The following is a 20,120-nucleotide window of genomic DNA, read 5'->3' as shown; positions in this document are numbered from 1 at the left end:
CAGCGAATCGCAGGTTACTGAGATACTCTCCATTAACTCTTATCCCTAATTCTTCCCAATCTAGGGCCCTGAAAACCATTTGCAGGTTGGCTACCATTTGCAATAGGCTGGCTACCCTTTTGTCTCGGCTGTACTGCGTGAAATTGGAGAGTACGGTAGCCCGCCTTCTGTGCCCGTGGTGAGAAAGAAATGCAACCACGCGAAATACCTTCGTCGTGGCTGCGAATACAAATCGAGGAATGCACAGGGGAGCTGTTAAAACAGCCCAGGCCAAAAAAGCGTGCCACGAGCGGCCCCCCTACTCGCGCCAGTAGATCTAGTTTTTTTTATTTACCTTGAGCTTTCGCCTGCGTGGAAATTGACTACAGTAAAATACCGAGCAAGCGCCCCACTACGGTGACAGATAATTCGACAAGATCTAGAGGGGAGGGGGGGGGGGGTGCCTGCTCGGTCACGGATCAACATTCAAGATGGCGGCGGAAGAGTCGCACGTGCTTCCAATGAAATGCTTTATTAAGTACGAATGCATTCACTGTCGTTATTCGCCCTCGTCGGGCGAATAAAAACAGTGAAACAGTGAAAATGCTGGGAGGAGAGAGGGGCTTATTGGCGCATATTTTAAATCACCCGAAATGGGAGGGTGGGGGGGTGCGCTTGCTCGGGTAGGGGGGTGCGCTTGCTCGGGTAGGGGCGCTTGCTCGGGATTTTACGGTATAACACATTGTGCTAGAGTGCGAACGCGCGCCGGCACAAAGCAGAACAAACAAATGGAAACTTTGTCCAGCGTGGGATGCAATAGCTCTGATGGGCGAGAGAACCAGTACAGAGAGAGATATAGAAATAGAGAAATAGGGAGAAAGAAATGGGAGAAAGACAGAAAAGAAAGATGGAGATAAACAGACAGAAAAGAAAGATAGAGATAAACAGACAGAAAAAGAGATAGAAAATGCAGAGATCAAGACAGAAAGAGAAAGAAAGAGAAAAAGAGAGAGTGTGAATCAAAGAAATAGAGAGAAAGAAGTAGAGAGAATGAAAAAAAATATAGATAGAAAGAGGAAGCTAGAAATAGCGAGAGAGAGAGAGAGAAAGAAAGGGAAGAAAGCGAAAGAAAAATAAAGAGAACGAGGAAAAAAAGATAGAAGTAAACAGAGACAAAAAGATATAAAAAAAACAGAGAGAAGCAAGAAAAAGCAAGAAAGAGAGGAAGAAAGAAATAGGAAAATAAAGAGAAACAAGAAAGGAATATCAGCACCTTAAATTCCCATGGAAGTCTCATGTGGAGTCAAGTTCGACAATCAGAAGTTACGATCACCAGATTTCGATGCCGTGTTTCCCCATTAAACTTGTACTTACACAGAGCTGGTCTGACGATATCGTCCCTCTGTCATTTCTGCGAATAGATAATATGGAGCATTATTTTTCGTCGTGTCGCAGATATTCACTTATCACAAAAAAATCTTGTCATCACTCCGCTTTCAAAGTTAGGGCTTAAACTTAACGGCATGAATTGTACTAAGCTTCGGTGCCCCAGGCTTAGGTTATTGCCACAGGAATGCCTTTGATGCGCGGTGTGTAATTTCATTCAAGCTATGAAACGTATACACCATTTCAATTCTGAATCCAACAGATATTGGTTAAGTAATTAAAAATAAGCGTTAAAATCTAAGAACTATATTCGAAGTTTTTCTGATCAGGTTACCACGGGCGTCTGGTCCACCAGCGCAATCGCACTGTCATTAAGGTATTTATTTCATACGATATCTACTATTCCATTTTTCCTTTTATTTTTTTTATCATTCTTCTTTTTTCAAATTATCTTCCAAATCTTAAACAACGAATTCTTGCCCAATCGCCCAGAGTGGGTATGTGCCATGGCATGGAAAGAAAAACAAACAAACAAACAAACGCCGCCCAGCTCCGCACTTTCTTCAGGCTTGGCACCTCTAGCGCGAAGCTGCTAAATTTTTTTTTGTTATTTTACTTCCAGTGGAAATTCAGCCAGCCGATTCTTCCATGACCAATTCTGCACTGTGGGAACGTGCTCTGTGATTTAAGAAATCAACATCACAATCGTCAAAAGTTGCACGGGATTCGGGCTGGGGCACGGCTGCCACGAGAAGAAGAAAGACCGGCCTGGGATCATGCCGCACCGTGAAGTGGCCAAGGGTGTCCGCCAAGCACCGGCCGTGCTTCGTAAGTCCACCGTCACGTCCAGCAAACAAGCGGACGAGGAACCCGTGAGCACGGTGCAAGCTGTGGGGCACCTCTCGCTGCTGCTCCTGTGCCTGGCAGCGCTGGGCGTGTCCTGCTATGCCTTCTACCTGTACTACCTGCTGCCCCTGCTGGGACCACCTTCGCAGGAGGCACGCTACTACCAGGTACCTTTACTACACGTATCGAGTTGGTCGGTAGGCTGAATTTGTGTAGGTATATCTCAGAATACAGGCTGCTAGGGCTTTTAAAACACGAAATGCTTTTAGCTCCTGTAGTCAGCGACCTTCGAGTGCCGTTGAGTCAAAATCCAGAGCCGTTATCTGGGAACTGAAACGACAGCCCGACATCGTTGCGGGAACGAAAGGAGATAATTCGGGCAACCAGTCAGAATTTAGGAAATTTAATTATACGGTCTTTGGCTGCCAACTCTTTGTGCCGGACCGCATTATATGCGCCAGTTACTGCCCAAACGAGTTACAACTTCTAATTTCACAATATCAAGCTGTTTACAACAGCACCGAAGCTGTTCTAGTACTCTGAGGTCTTGTCATTTCTAATAGAGACGCTCCAAGAACATACAGGGAACCATACGTTTGGTCGTCACTAGGGTGGCTAGAAACTCTAGGCACCCTAGTTGTCACCTTTTCGCACTGAAACAGGGTTGCCAGTGCTCTTTTCAACGACAGGCGGCGCGGATTCTGCGCCGCCTCCTAGAGATGGCGCCACGCTGCGTAAGCACGCCGATAGCGTGTGGCGCCGCAGCGTCCGCCCATGGTGTTCCGTCGAGACGAGGCTTAAAGCGAGGTTCAGTTCAAAACAGGTTCATCATAAGCTTTCAGGCCTGCGCCGCGTCGTGGCCGCATACGCTTCTGCAATCATTACAAACCAATGTATTTTGCCGGTAGCCATTTCATGCTTACATGTATACTCTCGATATCGGAAAGTCCGGCGTGTTTACATCGTAAGCTGTTATGAGCTGACACAGGGTAAATGCGCAAAAGACGAGGACAGAGAACGCACACGAGCGCTGAGTTACAACAATATTTTATTTGGAATCAAGCAACCATATATACGGCAATATGGTTTTATGTAGGGGTGTGCGAATATCAAATTTTTCGAATACGAATCGAATACGAATATCCACCTTCGAATATCGAATCGAATATCGAATATCAAAGGAAAAATGCCTCCACAGTAACACTATTTTATTTAGGCCTAGCCACATGTACTGCTTTATTTGAAGAAATAAAAGGCATTATTATTATTATTATTATTATTTGAAAAAAAAATATCACAGCATATCCACGGGGTGAATGATGATGAGTGGGGCGAAGCTACGGAGGGAATCATCTGTAAACCGTGAAACTCTTCCGTGAAATGCGCCCAGTACATAATATAAAGAGTGTGAAATATCGTGTATATATTAAACATCAAACTTTTATTGTACTGTTGGTTTACGTGGTCCCTTCATTATCACTTGTGATCGGTGAAATGCAAGGAAGAAGTCCGCTCCCGAGCGAAAGAGCGCCAAGAGCGACCGCATTCCCCGCTCGCCCTGTGTGAATTAAAGGGACCCTGAAACGGTTTTGACGATTATGTACGAACACATTGAGCCGGTAGAACAAGTCCTAAGGATCATTTACAGACCGATTTAAGCTCTGTGCGAAAACTGTGTAATTTATTACAAGGCTTTAAGGCTGCGAATCGCCACCGATCACAGCGGCTCAGCCAAACGCGTTTTCAAACCGCCCACTTCCAGTGCGCGTCGTATTGGAAGCGCGACGTCACGCAGGCGGCTGATCTGATTGGATATGTCCAGTACACGTCACTGAACCTCCTGTGCATGGAGGATGATGCTCCTGTGGGCAGCGAGCGTCGTCTGCCTGTGTTACAACGTACTCCGTGTTGACGTGAGCTGAGCGAGAGTGTTTATCTTGAGGTTTCTTTTCTTGGACATAATTAATTGCCCCAGCCTTGTTGTGCAATTGGTGACTTGTAAAGCTGCGACATCGTGCAATGTTTGTGAGGCATCTGGCGAGCGGAATCCCTTCAGCTCGTCGCTGCAATGAGCGTCGCGCTCTCGCTATCCGTTCAACGCCACGATCCACGCTTTTGTGGCTGTAACTTCACCCCTGAAGACACAACCACATTGCCCGAGTTTACGTTTATCGATGACCGTTCTCGAATTATTTTTGTTTGTCCGCATGCTGTTGCAGATTGTCGCCGTACAGGAGAATAAAATAAGATCTGCTGGTAGTGTGGCGGCACCTGTCGGAGCAGATATCAACCACTCCGCGAGCTTCGTCTTTGTTGGGCCTCCGAGATTACGCGCAACCCGTCGCGAAGCTCAAACCGTCGAGTGCGCTCATGAGAGCGCTGCGATCGCCGGCGATGTCAGGGTGTCTGTGAGTTGAGGGTGCAAGGCAGTGGTGAGGAGGAGGGTATAGATATAAATTCCGTAGCGGCCTTGGTACACAGTGCGGCGCTTAATTTCTGGTGCGAATGATTTGGGGATGCTCCTGCCTAAACGCTGACAAAACTTCAAAAAACCGTTTCAGGGTCCCTTTAAAGGCAAGGCTAGAGGGAAGACAGGACGCGCGTTCCACGACGCGAGGTCGGTAGCATGCCCAACGAAAGCCAACGGAACGCGATCGTGCAAGTGCTCCGGCTTCGCATCGCCTTATGGTTCCATTTAGCGTCCCAAAACCAAATATATTGCTCAAGGTGTGCCTTGCGTTTTTCGTAGAAATAATTTCTTTATCATGTACATTAAGACGAAAAGTTGAAAGCTCACTAGAGTGTATCGCCCGCAAAGTATGTCTTTTAGTGTGATTTAACTCTCGTACGGCAGGGTCCTCGCGCCGTTGCCGGTCCACCTCGCCCGTTGACGATCGGGCGAGGTGGCTACATACAACTACTACTACTACACTTTAAGAAAAACATCTGGCGTTCTTTCGTTCTGCTTTTACAAAACATCTGGCGTCTTTCGTTGGTTTATTTCATCAATCAACGGCGTTTTGAACAAAATTTTTATTGTTTAATCACGCACAGGAGAAATCTCACCAGGCACTACCTTGGAGGTAAACAATGGCTGCTAATGGGAATGAGAGACAGAAGAAGTCGGCTTTTAGCTAACACTTACACTTCTACTTCTACTAACGTTTCCTACTGGAACATGCCAATGGCTGCTAATGGGGAATGAGAGACAGAAGAATTCGGCTTTTAGTTAACGCGCACGCTGCGAATTTTTTATTGTTCAACAACGCACAGGAGAAATCTCCCACCGGCACCACCTTGGAGGTCAAAGCGTAAGACTTGTTACGGACTACTACGACGATGACGACTACGAGGGACGAACGGGTGCCGCCTTAAGGAGCTTCGCCCCTAAAACATTAACAGCCTGACTGGCAATATAACATACACTGCTATCTCCAGAACACAATGTCCAGGCTAGCACAATGCACATCACAACACAAGCAAATATCACGGCACAATGAAAGTAATGACTACATGTCACCATGAAAAAATATGAGTTGCTCCACATGATCAGGCAGCAGGCGCTCCCTTCTAACAGAGACAACCCCCCCTCCCCCTGCCACTGAAAAGGCACGCTCGCTTGGAACAGAAGTGGCTGGTATAGGGAGGTACATGGGGTAAAGCTTTGCCAGACTGGGGTATCTGAAGGTGCCTACAGTCCGCCACCAGTCACATGGGTCACTGTCTTTCTTCAGAAGTGGTCCCGCATAGTGAACGAGTGGTAGTGCGGCACGTTACGGCCGCATAATATTGAAAATGTACGGTTACATGATCGCCAACAGCGCTGCACATCGGAGATGCAGCAGCAATAAATTGGGGCGCTCGTCGCAGGCAGATATCGTGCCTCCATGTACTTACGATGTGTATCGCTCCTCTCGGCAACGTTTTTAGCTATACGAACGCAGCAGAAATGTGGAAGACGAGTTGTTTTATGCATGATAATCGAATCGCATATTCGAATTTTTAGAATATTCGAGGTTATCGAATATCCGAAACTTTTCGAATACACGATTTTCGAATCGAATACGCATATTTCGAATGTAATATTCGACGAATATTCGAAACTTTCGAATATTCGCACACCCCTAGTTTTATGCCATATATGTGGTTGCTTGTTTTCAAATAAAATATTGTTGTAAGCGCTCGTATGTGTCAAGCCTCTTCTCTGTCCTCGTCTTCTGCGCTTTTACCCTGTGTATAATGTCAAACCAACAAGCCCAGACTGCTACCTTAGTGTTATGAGCTCACAACAGCCGAATTTGATTACGTAGTTGTTCGCCGCCGCAGCCGCTGGCGTCCGTCGCAGTTATCGCGCACGATAAAAGAAAGAAAGAAAGAAAGAAAGAAAGAAAGAAAGAAAGAAAGAAAGAAAGAAAGAAAGAAAGAAAGAAAGAAAGAAAGAAAGAAAGAAAGAAAAAGCAGGATTTAAGCGGGATTTGAACCAAGACACCCTGCGTGGCAGTTGTGTATTCTTCCAGAGAGCATATACCACAGCTCTTCCAGAGAGCACACCACGCTGGAACATGTTGACAGTAGCCATATTCCAGATGACATTTCCCATACAATGTTTTTACTATAGAGCATGTGAAAAGTTAATTCGAACAACAAAGTCGGGGATCAGCATGAACGATAAAAAAATACATCTTAAGAAACTTCAAGCGCGAAAGACAAGGACTGAGGGAACGACACCAGCGCTTCCCTCACTCTTGTCCCTGTCTTCGTTCGCGCTCAAAGCTTCTTAATACCGTGGTGCCCCTGTCCTTCAGCTGTGCAAAATAGTCGTACCAGCCGGTTTTCTTCAGAGGTGCATGTACAGAGCTGATCGGCATTCTGGAAAATAAAAGTTTGTTTTTTCTGATTAAAAGATTATCTTCGGCTGAGTACTCATGACAAAATCTCTTATAAGAATGTTCAAGTTGTACATTTAAAAACCAGCGACGCAAAGATGTATCTATATGACAGAAGACGTGAAGAAAATGACGTAACATTTGTGGTAGACTTTGACTCTTTGGAAAATTATTCTTTTTTTTGGGGGGGGGGGTGCGGGGGCGGCTTACCGCTCTCCCATAGTAGATAAATTACATAGAGCTGTGAATAAACGAGACATTTTTTTTCGAAACACGACATTTCTCCACATATGTAAGAGGCATGGCGCTTTGTTTAACCGTGCTGCCTGTTGTATAGTCGCTTTGCAGTGTACATTGTATTACTGCAGTTTGCCTAACATTACGCCTAGCGCTTGCATGTCATACTGGAGCAAGTTATAAATATTGAGTATATGAGGACCTCTACGCTTGCTTGTTTTGGCTGAAAAAATGCCTATTTTTTTGCGGATGGAGCACATGCGAATTCTTTTTGCATGGGACAGCGATAGCTGCTGCTGGAGCTTACATTTATACTTGGCTGTAACCAAGTACAGTAATTAAATTTGGAAATGTTTTTTGTTTTGTTTTTTATAACCACGGGCGGGTACGCGAGGGAAACTTCAGTTGAGAGTCAGCGCCTGTGTTCGTGTGTTTTCTGCGTTCTTGTTCAGTGGAACGACTTCATACTCTAATGAGTCCGTACGAACTCGCCCGATTGTCGACCCTAGTTATAAATCGTAGCAAAATAACTGTCGTGTTCTCGGCAGCACAGTGCTACTATTGCCATCAAAACGACACATTACTTGCATTACCAACTTTCTTTGGCACATTCAGTGTAGAATAGAAATGAATGAATTGAAGCAGTTTTGAAACTGTCACCGGTATTCGTGAGCAGTGGCAAACTGGTGGCGGCACGATACAGCGTTGTTCGACCTATTTTTAAACACTAAGGTCCTTTTTAAGCCGTAAAGCACAAGTTTATCTATGTTACACATTGCGGAACCATTTCATAGCGGATATTTTGGAGGCGCTCCCAGCCAGCCGCACCCTTGCTTGCTGCACTTAGCATAATTTTGTTTAGGAGTCGCAATTCCTTGAGCATATTTCGTTGCGTGTTTGCTCACTATCGTGCAGCAACTAGCTAGCCTTCATGATATGCTTATACAAACCATTAGGACTAGAACGGCCAGTATGAGTGTCACGGTGTACGGATCTTCGAGTTTATATAGAATGTAAATAAACGACGCCGGCAGATTCAATGCCGGAATAACGAACTCTGTCACGAACCATAAACGAACAACTTGCTTTCGTCAGGATGCCCCGTGGATGCCGTCCGGTGGGCCCGTCCAGGGAGCTCGTCGTGTCTGCAACTTCTCCGTGGACCTGGGTGCGCCGGCGCACATCGTGGACGACCGCTTTGTCTCGTTCAACCTGGACGCCGCCCTCTTCCGCCGGTCATGGGACTGGCTAGAGCTTGACCTCGAGTGAGTCATCTCTCTCTCTCTCTCTCTCTCTAAGCTTAGGACAATTTAATAGACCCTTCGTAAAGCTAGCTTTCCTGCGACGCAGTTAGCCTAAATAATGGTGGCTAGTCACTTCTGCAAATAGCGTGTTCAAGCGCAGTTTGCTTGCGTTATGGCGTGGAAAAGGCAGACTAGGCTCTCTTGACATAAACACTCATAGTAGACAAGCCCCACCAGCACGTGCAACTAGGACCTCCTTTCCACTTCAAAAACAACAGATGCCACCATTAGTTGGGAGAATGTGCAGCACAGGGAAACGCACTTGCGTAATATGAAAAGTGTCTATTTGTTCTTGGGCTAATTGGTTAATATATGGCGAAGCCATTGCGGCGCAAATAAAGCGAACACAAGAAACAGAGTCTGCAGTGTCCGCAATGTAGTTTATACAGTCGTAGCGCCGGTTAGCGCAAGTGACAGATTAAGAAAGCGAAATTGACAGCCACCCGTTTGTACAAAGCACGAAGCCACAATGACATCCATGCCGATTCGTCAGAAAGAATGTGTCTTGGGCTTTGTGCTACAAACGGGTGATTGTCAATTTTCCTTTCTTAACCCTTCTGCCACCTTGCGGGAGTCCGCCGGACCGATTTGCAAGTGACAGACTGCACCTGAGCTGTGAAATCTCGACACGTGGCGTTATTGTTCCGGTCACAGAAATACCGGGCACAGTTCACGTTTCGAAAGTGGGGAAGAGGGCGGTTAAAGACTCCTCCTAAGGCCCGCATTTCAAATTGTAAACAACTTTAGAATAAATGATTTTCATAATCCAGTAGTGCGCTGCATATCTGTCTAACTAACGGAGGCACATGTTGAGGATCAAGCGGAGGTGAGGTCATAGTTGCAAGCACGTGCTGGGGCTTGTATAATATGCGTGTTTTGAATCAAGAGAGCCGAGTCCCTATTTTCCGCGTCGTAGAGCAAGGAAACTGTGCTTGAACACGCTGCAGAAGTGGCTGACTGCCCTTAGTTGGGCTAAATGCATCGCAGGAAAGCTGTCTTTAAAAATTATGAAAATGGTCTATAGGGTACCCAGAGCTGTGTGTGCGCAATCACCTTAGGTTGTTGTCCCTGGGCACGCGTCATATGCTAAGTGCCGTCGAGGTTAGCGTTCCGGCACCTATTTTTTGAAAATAGTGTGCGTACCCAAATCACTCCCAAATCTTATTTGCGTTCATCTCGTGAAGATATGAGCGCCATTCTCTTGCGCTTGGGTTTACGGAGGACAAACCCCGTTATAGAACATCTTCAGTGCGCTTACACGAACCAAACAAACCCTACGCCCTGGGCCCCAATGCTAAACCTCTCTACTGTTTTACATATGTTATATAGAGGGCTGGGCAAAGATACTTTGAAAGTGTATCGCGATACGGTACAAGATACTCGGGCAAGAAATATTTAAGATACAGTTACAAGGTACTGACGGAAATATTGTATCCGATACGATACTTCCCAATTGTATCTTAAGATACTTCGATACATTTGCAAATTAGCTATTATAAATCGATATAAGGAAGCAGCGAAGGCCTACGTGCAAAAGTGTTTCCTTGAAAATTTCTTGACTGAGACCAACCTTGTTTAAGTTAATGGACTATCTGTTTGTATCACAAAAGCTCTGTTTTTCTTGCTCAAAGCGTACTAGTTTCATTCCGAAACGACGTATTGGAAGTGGCTTGGCTGCTTAACATGACAGCTCATTATACGCTGCGCTGTCAGTCGCTTTTGCTTGACACTTTAGTAATTGATCGGTGTCGTTGCTTTACTTGGCGACCAGCTAGCGGGTTGCCATCTAATTCAAAGAACGTCATTAAGAAGCCTCGGCACGATGGCGAAAGTACCTTTGTGCAGTCTCACCTTTTCCATAAGCGTAATAACGTTTTCGTAATACCGCGTCACCTGACAGGTGTAGAGCAGCAACAACGCAGGTAGCGATATTTTTGATGACACATCGTGCGAAGACGATAACTACAGAGTCATTGCTCACAATTTATTGCGGACTTGCGGACATAAAATCGCAAAAATTTTTGATATTCTACTTATCTGCTTATGTAAAGCGTTCGTTAGCAACATATTCACCAACGTGCAATATCTTACCATTTCTTCTCCGAAAGAACTTGTCCCGCCCAGAAACGTCAAGAGACGTATTGTAGTGGCACAGAGCGTGGCAGAATACCGCTGCGGTCCACACTATTGCCACTTCAAGCTCTGCTTACTTGCTGATTTGTAACAGTAAAGTAATACTTTACGCTGACCTGAAAAATAGGAAAACGAATACATCTAACTCAAATAGCAAGGCGGTTCCATATTAAACAATCATTGTGAATACAGGGTGTTTCACATAAGTAGAACCAAACATTTAAAAACAAGTGGTTAACCGCGGCTGAATGAAACCAACAGTATTTAGTTTACGGTCATGTGGCGCTCGTTATGGTACTTTTTATATTGCGCTTAAGTGGTTAATTAACTAAGGTGAATTATGCAACATTTAGAGCCAAGCGCGCTTCCTCGCGTATTAGAACGCATTCAAAAGCGGCCGATCCATTTTTTGGGGGCAACTTACCTCCTGCCTGGTGAATATTTCCGGCTTTTAAAGAAAACCTGTGAAACATGAAACAAGATCACTGGACTGTGCTTACGCGCTATCTTACTGCAGCGCTCTCAGACGTGCTTCTAGCGAGACAACCGGCGCGCAGACCGTCAGCCTATCGATTATCAGGGTCGATGGCGTTTGATTGCCGTGTGCTGGCCGTCAAGAATGTTGACACACAGTGAAGCCAATGCCTAGAGCAGGGGTCGCTGTAATTTGTTTTTCTTATAATGTCCTGTAATTTGATTTTCTCATAATGTCCATTATTATAATGCAAACTTAATTTCGCTATTTTACTCAACTGGAAGCGGAATTTTCGTTACTATAGGCACGCTCAGATTATTTTAATTATTTTACCTTTGTCTTGAACATCGTCTTGAGATAACTGTAAACTCACACGGAATGTAGATATCTAAATAATAGCAATGGCGCAGACAGTTTTAAAATAAGAATAAAGGAAAGAACATATTTTAGAAGCAGGCTACAAAAGACATCACAGTAATCAGACGGGCAAAAACTATACACAGGCGTAGCTGATATATGGGATGCAAACGGAGGACAGCAAAGAGAGCATATCTGCTAACAATCAAATTATCATTAAAAATGTTCAATAATTTAGCAGGCAGAACAAAGGTACCGTACGGCAAAATATCTTCTGTTACGTAAAGGTTTGTTCCGTCTAGCACCGGCACCGGTGGTGAGACAGTTGTTCTAATATCATTCGCATATAAGTCAATCTCATCGTATGTAATTAAAACTTACAGACACGAGATCATTCAAATCGCTGATGTATGAAAGCCGGGAGACGCAAAGTAACCCCATTCTTGCATTCTTGAGACCTTGCAACGAAGCACCATGCAAGGCAAACTTCGATAACGACAGTACAGCGGCATCACAATTTAAGCGAGAGACGCCGCCCGCATTGGAGTAAGCAGCGCAGTACAATGCCTACGAGCAAGTGACATGCCACCGACACAAGTAAAAAGAAAAACACGTCGAGAAGCCAAAGGTCGGCAGCGCGTAGACGTTCACGCGCTTGTTTTTCTCGAGATGGCTCGAGCACCATAACGTGACTGCTCCACCAATATATAGGGACGCGTAGACCTAATCACCTGTCCTCGCTTGTACACTCTGGCCGAAAGATAACAGAATGTCACTGTCGTTAGTCTTATTCAGGTGGCTTAGTGGCAGCAGTATCGGCTTGAGAAGCGGAGTTCAGCCAACTTTTCTTGTTTCGCACAGTGGTGTTTCAATAGCTGTATCTTGTATCTTAGATACATGATACATAATTGAATGTATCGGAAATACAGATACCGATACTCGTTTTGCGAGACGTATCGCGATACAGATACAAGATACCCAAGGAGTATCTAAGATAGTATCTAAGATATATGCATCTTCGATAGTGCCTAGCACTGGTTATATATAGCTGAAGTGCACGACCACTATGACACAGGTCACTGAAAAGTAGTGCGTAGAATAGGAGGGTGCGTTCGAACAAGAACCGACAAAGGACTTCCCGAGTAGGTTTCGATTACAGCGTAAATTTTATATGAATGAGAAAAAAAAATCCTCCATACTAACCGAACCGTTTTGTTTTACCGCCAGACGCGTTTCTTTCAGCACGAATGAAAAAAAAAAAAAAAAAAACTAGACAAGGTGCAAAATACGGCTTATACTATATTCCACTATATATCGGTTACACTATATTCCGATTTTGAGAAGTTCTAAAAATATATAATGATATTTTTGGCCTTTCAAGAGTTCTGCAGTTACATTCAATTTATATTGTTAATGAAGATAAAATAAAGTCTCTTGTCTGAGAAAGTCAATTTCAGGAACACAGAAAGATCAACTTCTCTTTTGAACAAGGTGCTGAATTGAAATTCATGGAAATTTATAGTTGTGTCTCGATACTAACTTTTTCTCCAATTATACTTGGCTACATGCAAAACGCAAGCAGTGTAGTGTACCTGGGATCTATTACAAATATTTATGTTTATATATATCTGATGACAAATGAGATAAATTGCATGTTTCAACAGTTTTTGCACGTGGATTAAAAACAAAGCAATGTCATAGTCCATAAGTTTTTCGAACTAGATACGGTCATCGGCTATCAGTTATACGGAAAAGCATGATGCGTATTTTTTTTTAGTAAAATGAAATGAATATTGACGTACATGCTGCACTCTTCAGCCTATGGTGGTCTGTCTATAGTGTCGCGCTGCAAATTAGTTTACAGCGACTTCCGTTTGTGCTACAAAGTAATCACAACTGAGAAAAAAGCAAGCATAGGTACGTGTTTTAAGAAATACAAAGGCTCATTAGATGCAACTTTTCTCCGCTCAACGCAGTGTAGCTGCTTCAACTCATCAACATCACAAGAATAATTACAAGATCAATTAACTCTCCTCATAATGTTGTGTGCTATGCTTGCCTTATACGGTGCACACAGCACGGAAGGCGTCCAGATACGGCCGCCTTGTCTCGGACATCGCTTACTGAGGCGAAAGCCTAAGATACCTCATCAAACGCGAAAATTTACCTTCGGCATCCCGCGGCGGCGTTAGCGTCAACATGAGTGATACACAAATCATCACGTGATGATGACACAGATCGCTATAATTTATCATGGCGTCATCGTGACGTAACTATGGCGTCGCTTAACGTGACGTCACACGATGACGTCGTAACATGACATCGGCGCTTAGTTAAAGGTGGGCCCGATCACGGAGGCAATGCTAAACCCCTTTAGGTGCAGAAAGCTTTCGGAGGGGCGCGGGCGAGGATCAATACATCGACTGCGAAGAAAAAATTGGCCGCGTATCTGCGTGCTTCGCTGCAAATGTCGTGTAAAGACGATAGAAGAGGCGCTGTGTGAGATATGGACGCCATCTGGCAATACGTCGGGAAACATGAGTGCTGTGTTGCGTGCTGGTAGTCCCGGCGCAGCAGCAGGCGAAGACCGGCGGTGACCAACGCGACCGGCGGGGACGCCAGCCAGCCCGAAAACGCGGTTTGGCGCGAAGCGCTGAAGCAGAGAAACGTCCGCACTCAACGAGTACTCTCCACACACTCTTTTATTTACACGTCGCCTGGGTAAAACAGGAACGCCAGAGCGGCGCCCACAACCGGCAGCCTGAAGGCCGCCCACAACGCTGCTTTTTCATTTTTTAAATATTTTTTTCACCCTCTTGGCCTTCTCAAAACTAAAGTTTTTCAACACCAACCCATGGCATTCGTACAGTGCAATACAGAACCGAAACCGAAACACAACAATGAGCTCGTGCGAAGGGCACGGAGGAAGGCAAATTTCAGCGCAGTCGCATTTTCAGCTTTGTTGAAACAGCACTCACTAGACGACGACGAAGTAAAAGAAGGCACAGGACAGGCAGCGCCTGTCCTGTGCCTTCTTTTACTTCGTCGTCGTCTAGTGAGCGCTGTTTCAACAAAAGATGAACGCATACCAACTCGCTCAAGCTTCCATTCTTATGCATTTTCAGCGCAGCTTAAGAAACTAGGGTCCTTAAAATTAGGTATGTATGCATTTTCTATTAAAGGAACACGCCACCTAATACTTACCTAGTGATGTTGCACCTCAGATATGCATGATATTTACTTTTTGATGGACAACGTTCACAAGTATGAACAGCCGTAGCAGTTCAAGACGGCTGGCCCTTGGGCAAGTGGTTCAACTTTGGCCGAGTGACTGAATCGAGGGACGTGCCGACAAACAGAAAGACAGACAGACAGAAAGACAGACCAAAATTTCTGCGTTTAAGTTCCCCAAGAAAGACTATCGTCTTTAAAAAATAGCGTAGCTTGCACTGGAGGCAATGGTGAAGAGACAGCGGAGCTGATGGGCACCTAGGTATAGAGTTACTGTATATGCTACCTAAAGGTAGCATATAAAGTAACTCTACCTAGGTAGTCCTGGCTGTTGCTATTATGCCAAGTTTTGCAAATTTTCTCTTTCTTTCTTCTTCTATTTCTTTCTTCTTTCACCCTTCTCGCTGTTTTTGCATGTATTCATTTGCCTCTGTTTGTTTACGTTTCGTTCTTTCTTTCTTTCTTTCTTTCTTTCTTTCTTTCTTTCTTTCTTTCTTTCTTTCTTTCTTTCTTTCTTTCTTTCTTTCTTTCTTTCTTTCTTTCTTTCTATCACTCTCTACGTCTTTCTCTCCCTTCCTTTGATTATCACTCTTTCACTCTATTTCTCTCTTTCTAAGATATGATTTATTCTCTCCCCCTCCTCACCCTCACATCTGTCCTCCTCGCCCTCATTTCCCTTTCATACCCCCTTGCTATGCTATATCTATACAAGGCTACGATATGCTCTACTAGCGCGCCTGGATAGCCTTCGGATTGTGGGTACGCGGGTTCGAATCTCGCCTCGTGGAGAATTTTTTAGGGGCGAAGCTCCTCTTAGTCTAACCTTGTCCGGCGTCAGGCGTAACCGGCAGTATCTCCCGAACAGTATAATAGATGGCGCTGTCTCATAGAAGTACATACAAACTGCAGTTGAGTGATGATATTCTAGATGGCGCTGTAAACAATCTGTGTCGTCATCACTATTTCTCGTCTCATTTCCTAGATGGCGTTGGTCCAATAGAAGTGTGTGCAATAGTGCGCTTGTGTGAATCGCCACTAGATGGCGGTGGAAGTGCCGCTACTCTCCGATTGGCTGCTGCGCGGGCTGTGCCTGGGTGCGCGGGGAACGAGTGCCTCTCTCAGTCTCCTGGATCATCGCCGTACGTGTCGGATCGTTGGTGGGGCATGGACGAAGCAGAGCGGCGGGCGCGGAGAGCCACGGCGGCTCGTGCTCGTCGCCAGGATCCCGCGGTGCGAGCCCGAGAAGCGGCGGCGAAGCGAGCGCGGCGCCTGGCGGATCCCGCGACGGTGCGCGCCAATGACGCCGCGGCACAACGTGCACTCCGAGCAGCGGACCTCGAAAGGCGAGCCCGAGAGGCGGCGGCGAAGCGAGCGCGGCGCCTGGCGGATCCCGCTACGGTGCGCGCCAATGACGCCGCGGCACAACGTGCACTCCGAGCAGCGGACCCCGAAAGGCGAGCCCGAGAAGTGGCGGCGAAGCGAGCGCGGCGCCTGGCAGACCTTGATGGTGCTCGTGCGCGGGAAGCGGCGACCAAGCGGCGCCAGCGGTCTCACATTCAAGGAGCCGACGCGCGGTTCGAGCGGGAATTTCTTGCTCATTGGTTTGGCCACAGTTGCGGCCTATGTGATCGACTTTGGTTCGATAATAACCTCACCGCGGTGTTTCACACTCTTTATATGATGTACTGGGCGAATTTCACGGAAGAGTTTCACGGTTTACCGATGATTCCCTCCGGAGCTTCGCCTGAGTCATCATCATTCACCCCGTGGATATGCTGTGATTTTTTCCCCTGGAATTTCTCTCTTTCTTTCTTTCTCTCTCTCTCTCTGTAGTCGTCGTCTCACCCACCAGAGTTATTGCATCCCGCGCCGGAACAATCGACGCACGTGTTTTGACAGCGAAGCAGAAGATGAATACGACGGCGATGAAGGAGAGGACGAGGAGAGCGCGTGCCGGTTTCGCGGAGCAGGTGCGGCGCATCTGTGGCATTAGCGGTTGCTAGGAAACACGACGCGCTCCGAGGGGCTTTTTGTACGCACATTGTGCACACCATAGTTTTTACGGCCGGTTTAAACAGCTTCGCCTTCGAGTTATCTTAGGCGTATGCATAAGGGATCCTCTGAGTTTTATTTTTCCGTTACTGCACAGCACAAAAGGAAGCCGCGTACACATATGAACAAAATATGACCGAAGCATATCAGCGTCGCCTTTAAACCCGAACGAAAGTGTAAAATACTACTTACAGACGGGTTCACTGTTAAAGGGAACACTTGCGTTCAGCGCATGTCAGGATATCGCTCTCTTCCAACACCACAGTGACTTAGGTTTGCATAAGACTACTGGTGGTTGACAGTTCTGACTCCCCTGAGAGACTAGTGCCGTGCAATAACAACGTTTCCGCATTCACTTGGAGTTAGGGGGCCAGCAAAGTGAAAGGCGCTCATTCGAGTGTTCCCTTTAACAGTGGACCGTACTGTACATGCAGCGCCTGAAGGGAGGCACGTGCTATTTTCACACGTCGCAGGAACCCTCGTCTGCTGGCGCTGTGTCGTTCCCTGGCGCCGAGCCTCCTCCGTGTTGGAGGCACGACGAGCAACCTGCTGCTGTTCAGTGAGAAAAATCGCACCGCGCCGGACCCGGTGCGAGACTGGCAGAACAACGTGCTCTATCCGGAGTACAAGGGGCCGCTCGTCATGCACGGTACTAGACGCGAACACGCATGCGCATAAATGTGCACGGCGGCAGCGGGGGAGCATTCCGGAAGGCAAAAGTCTGTCCCATTAAACGAATGAGAGGTGCGAAAAAAAAAGAGAAATAGCAATATTTCCTGCTCAAGTAAAAGCCTGATGCTCGCTTAAAGTCGCAAGGTCCGTACGTTACAAGGGGTAAATCAGGAGGAGGGAGGGGGTACACTGATGCGCTTCAGGACCCGCCTTCCCAGCTTCCACCGTCCCGTACGTCGTGTAGAAAAGGATCCTACAGATGTTTTCACCTCCCTTGACTTTCTTGATTTTCAACTGAAGCCTCCTTTGTTGACTACCCTTGCTTTTATGGAATGTAACAAATGAGATCTTGAGGTTTCACACTTTCTGCATGCTTCTTGTAGCATTTCCAATTCGCCATGCGGGTAGCAGGAACATATTAAATGCGAAGCGTTTCTAGGCGAACTTAAAGGGGCCCTGCAACACCTTTCCATGTAATCATCGAACAGCTTCTTTAAAGGGGTTTGTTGACTCACAAATCAACTTCCCGCAAGAATTTTTGGAATTCGTGAGGTACGAGCGGCATTACAGGGATTTGTCGCACGCTTTATGCATTTTCTCTTCCCTTTCGTACCAGCGAGCACGCTGAAAGCTACGATAGAGGTGAGGGGGGGGGGGGGTTGTCAAGCGAGCAAGAAGCTATACGTCCGTTCATCAGAGCGCGTCATGACCTTGAGCACTTCCTTGTCTCTTTTTTTTTTTCCCCGAACGCGCGGCTTACTGTCAGTGTGATGCGAGCGAGCGCGCGGTTACGTCGCGGCATTCCGCGGCAGCCGCGGTAACCATGCAGCTCACGACGCTCAAATCGGCCAATGGCCGTGGACTTTGTTTATGGCGCGGTCATTTCTGTTTACGCCATCATTTGTTGAGAGATGAACGAGCCATTTCTAACTGACTTTAAGAAATAATTGCAAATTCCAGGCCGCGTGCTACGCTGTAATGTTTGGCTCACATGTTCCTGGGACACTCGACTACAAACCGGCAGCGTTTTGTGCCCATTCCGGAAAAGTGTTGCAGGGCCGTTTTAAGGGACTTCGAAAGTATCTAGCCACCTACGATTTTGGGCTCGCACTCGCAACGCAAAATACCAAATGACAATGCTCCATATACACGTGGGCTTGCAGAGCAGAGAGAGCAGCTCGCTCTCGGTAGTGAGAACGGGTGGAAGGGAGACGAGCGAGGAACAAAATTCAGGAGCCCTTCCCCTGTGGGAGAAATGGGGGCAAGTGAAGCTGGGCGTGTGCGCGCCTGACCTATATTCTTATCTTTCTATCGCATTGCGCAATGCCCCCTTCTGTTTTCTTCCTTCATGCCGGAAATAGGACCTTCAACCACGTGCTTAGCGGCGCAACACTTCAGTTGCTATAGGCAACTACGACGATCATGCGTTCATATCCAGGCAACAATGTAATGTTGCAACGTGAACTGACAAGAGACCTTCATAACAGATCGGATTGCCATATCAGGTACGGCTAATCGCCGACCACCCCACGATGAAGAGCGCATCAATTATTGGAAAACGGCGCCCCGCGCACCATCGAGCGCCGCATTTCTACACACTCGCCGGCACCAGTTCTTTGCACAACCCCACCGCCGCCGCTCACCACCAAAATTTGTAACTCCTCAAAAACTTCGCTTGGAAATGTCATATTACCACGCATTCAACGCAAAGCATGCGTGGCGATGGTCCGTAGGTTGTATTCCGGTGCTCGCCGTTCGCTGTTGTCTCCGCGGTTGCAATTTCTTAGAAACCACGACACAGCGAGCAAGGTTGCCGCCACGACTGTGACACTGCGTTAGCGGTGGCTGCCGAATTCCGCGATCATTCGCATCGTTAGAACACCGCACAATCCCTCAGTAAGGCCTGCACTTTCCTGCTGCAAATCGAGCCTTTCACAACAGTGACTCATCGAGTTTCTCAATGACGGCGCCACCACAGTGGCTTGTCCTAAATGAACAGTGCTCCATCGATTCTTCCCCGCTATTTACACAAAAACCCTGTTTGCACAATTATGTCTGTCCGCCACGAAACGTTTGGCTGAAAGTAAAAAAAAAAGTGGCATGGCCAACTTCACGCCGCCTGCTTCGCAGAACATCCATTCCCACATTGCGTGAGGTCTTCTAATTTCGCAATATCTGATTCGCCGCACTCGTACATTTTCTGTCACCAGGCGACGACTGGATACGCCTGAACACGTTCGTGAAGGCCGTCGGCTGGGAGCTTCTGTTCAGTCTCAACGGGCTGAACAGGCGCAGCGGGGCCTGGGACTCGTCCAACGCCGTGCGTCTGCTGCGGTTCAGCGACATGCTCAAGCTCAAGGTGCACTGGCAGCTCGGAAGCGGTAAGTTCTGCAAACACCTGCTCGTGATATCTCGTGCTCTAGCTGTCGTCATGCTACTTTCGCGGTGACCACCGCGGTGAACTGTAGACTACCGAAGACTCGCTTCTATGGTACAGCGCTATAGAGGAATCATTGAGCTGCTACACGCTCACGCGGGCTCTAGGCAGGTTCTTCTATGACC

At 46.8% G+C, this 20,120-nt stretch overlaps 1 protein-coding gene across 1 annotated transcript in view; it reads left to right on the top strand.

Moving 5' to 3' along the window:
- Positions 1-2,125: 2,125 nt before the first annotated feature.
- Positions 2,126-20,120, top strand: part of LOC119391492 (heparanase) — a 36,764-nt gene continuing 18,769 nt past the window's right edge. The window contains exons 1-4 of the mRNA XM_049415304.1: positions 2,126-2,378; positions 8,430-8,599; positions 17,360-17,535; positions 19,769-19,939. Coding sequence (XP_049271261.1) covers positions 2,142-2,378; positions 8,430-8,599; positions 17,360-17,535; positions 19,769-19,939 — 754 coding nt within the window. The 5' untranslated portion in view covers positions 2,126-2,141. The remainder of the gene's footprint in view (positions 2,379-8,429; positions 8,600-17,359; positions 17,536-19,768; positions 19,940-20,120) is intronic.

The sequence above is a fragment of the Rhipicephalus sanguineus genome, chromosome 4 (assembly GCF_013339695.2).
Source record: "Rhipicephalus sanguineus isolate Rsan-2018 chromosome 4, BIME_Rsan_1.4, whole genome shotgun sequence".
Classification (NCBI taxonomy): Eukaryota; Metazoa; Arthropoda; class Arachnida; order Ixodida; family Ixodidae; genus Rhipicephalus; species Rhipicephalus sanguineus.
Note: the sequence above shows the minus strand (reverse complement) of the source record. Positions and strands in the feature narration are given on the sequence as shown.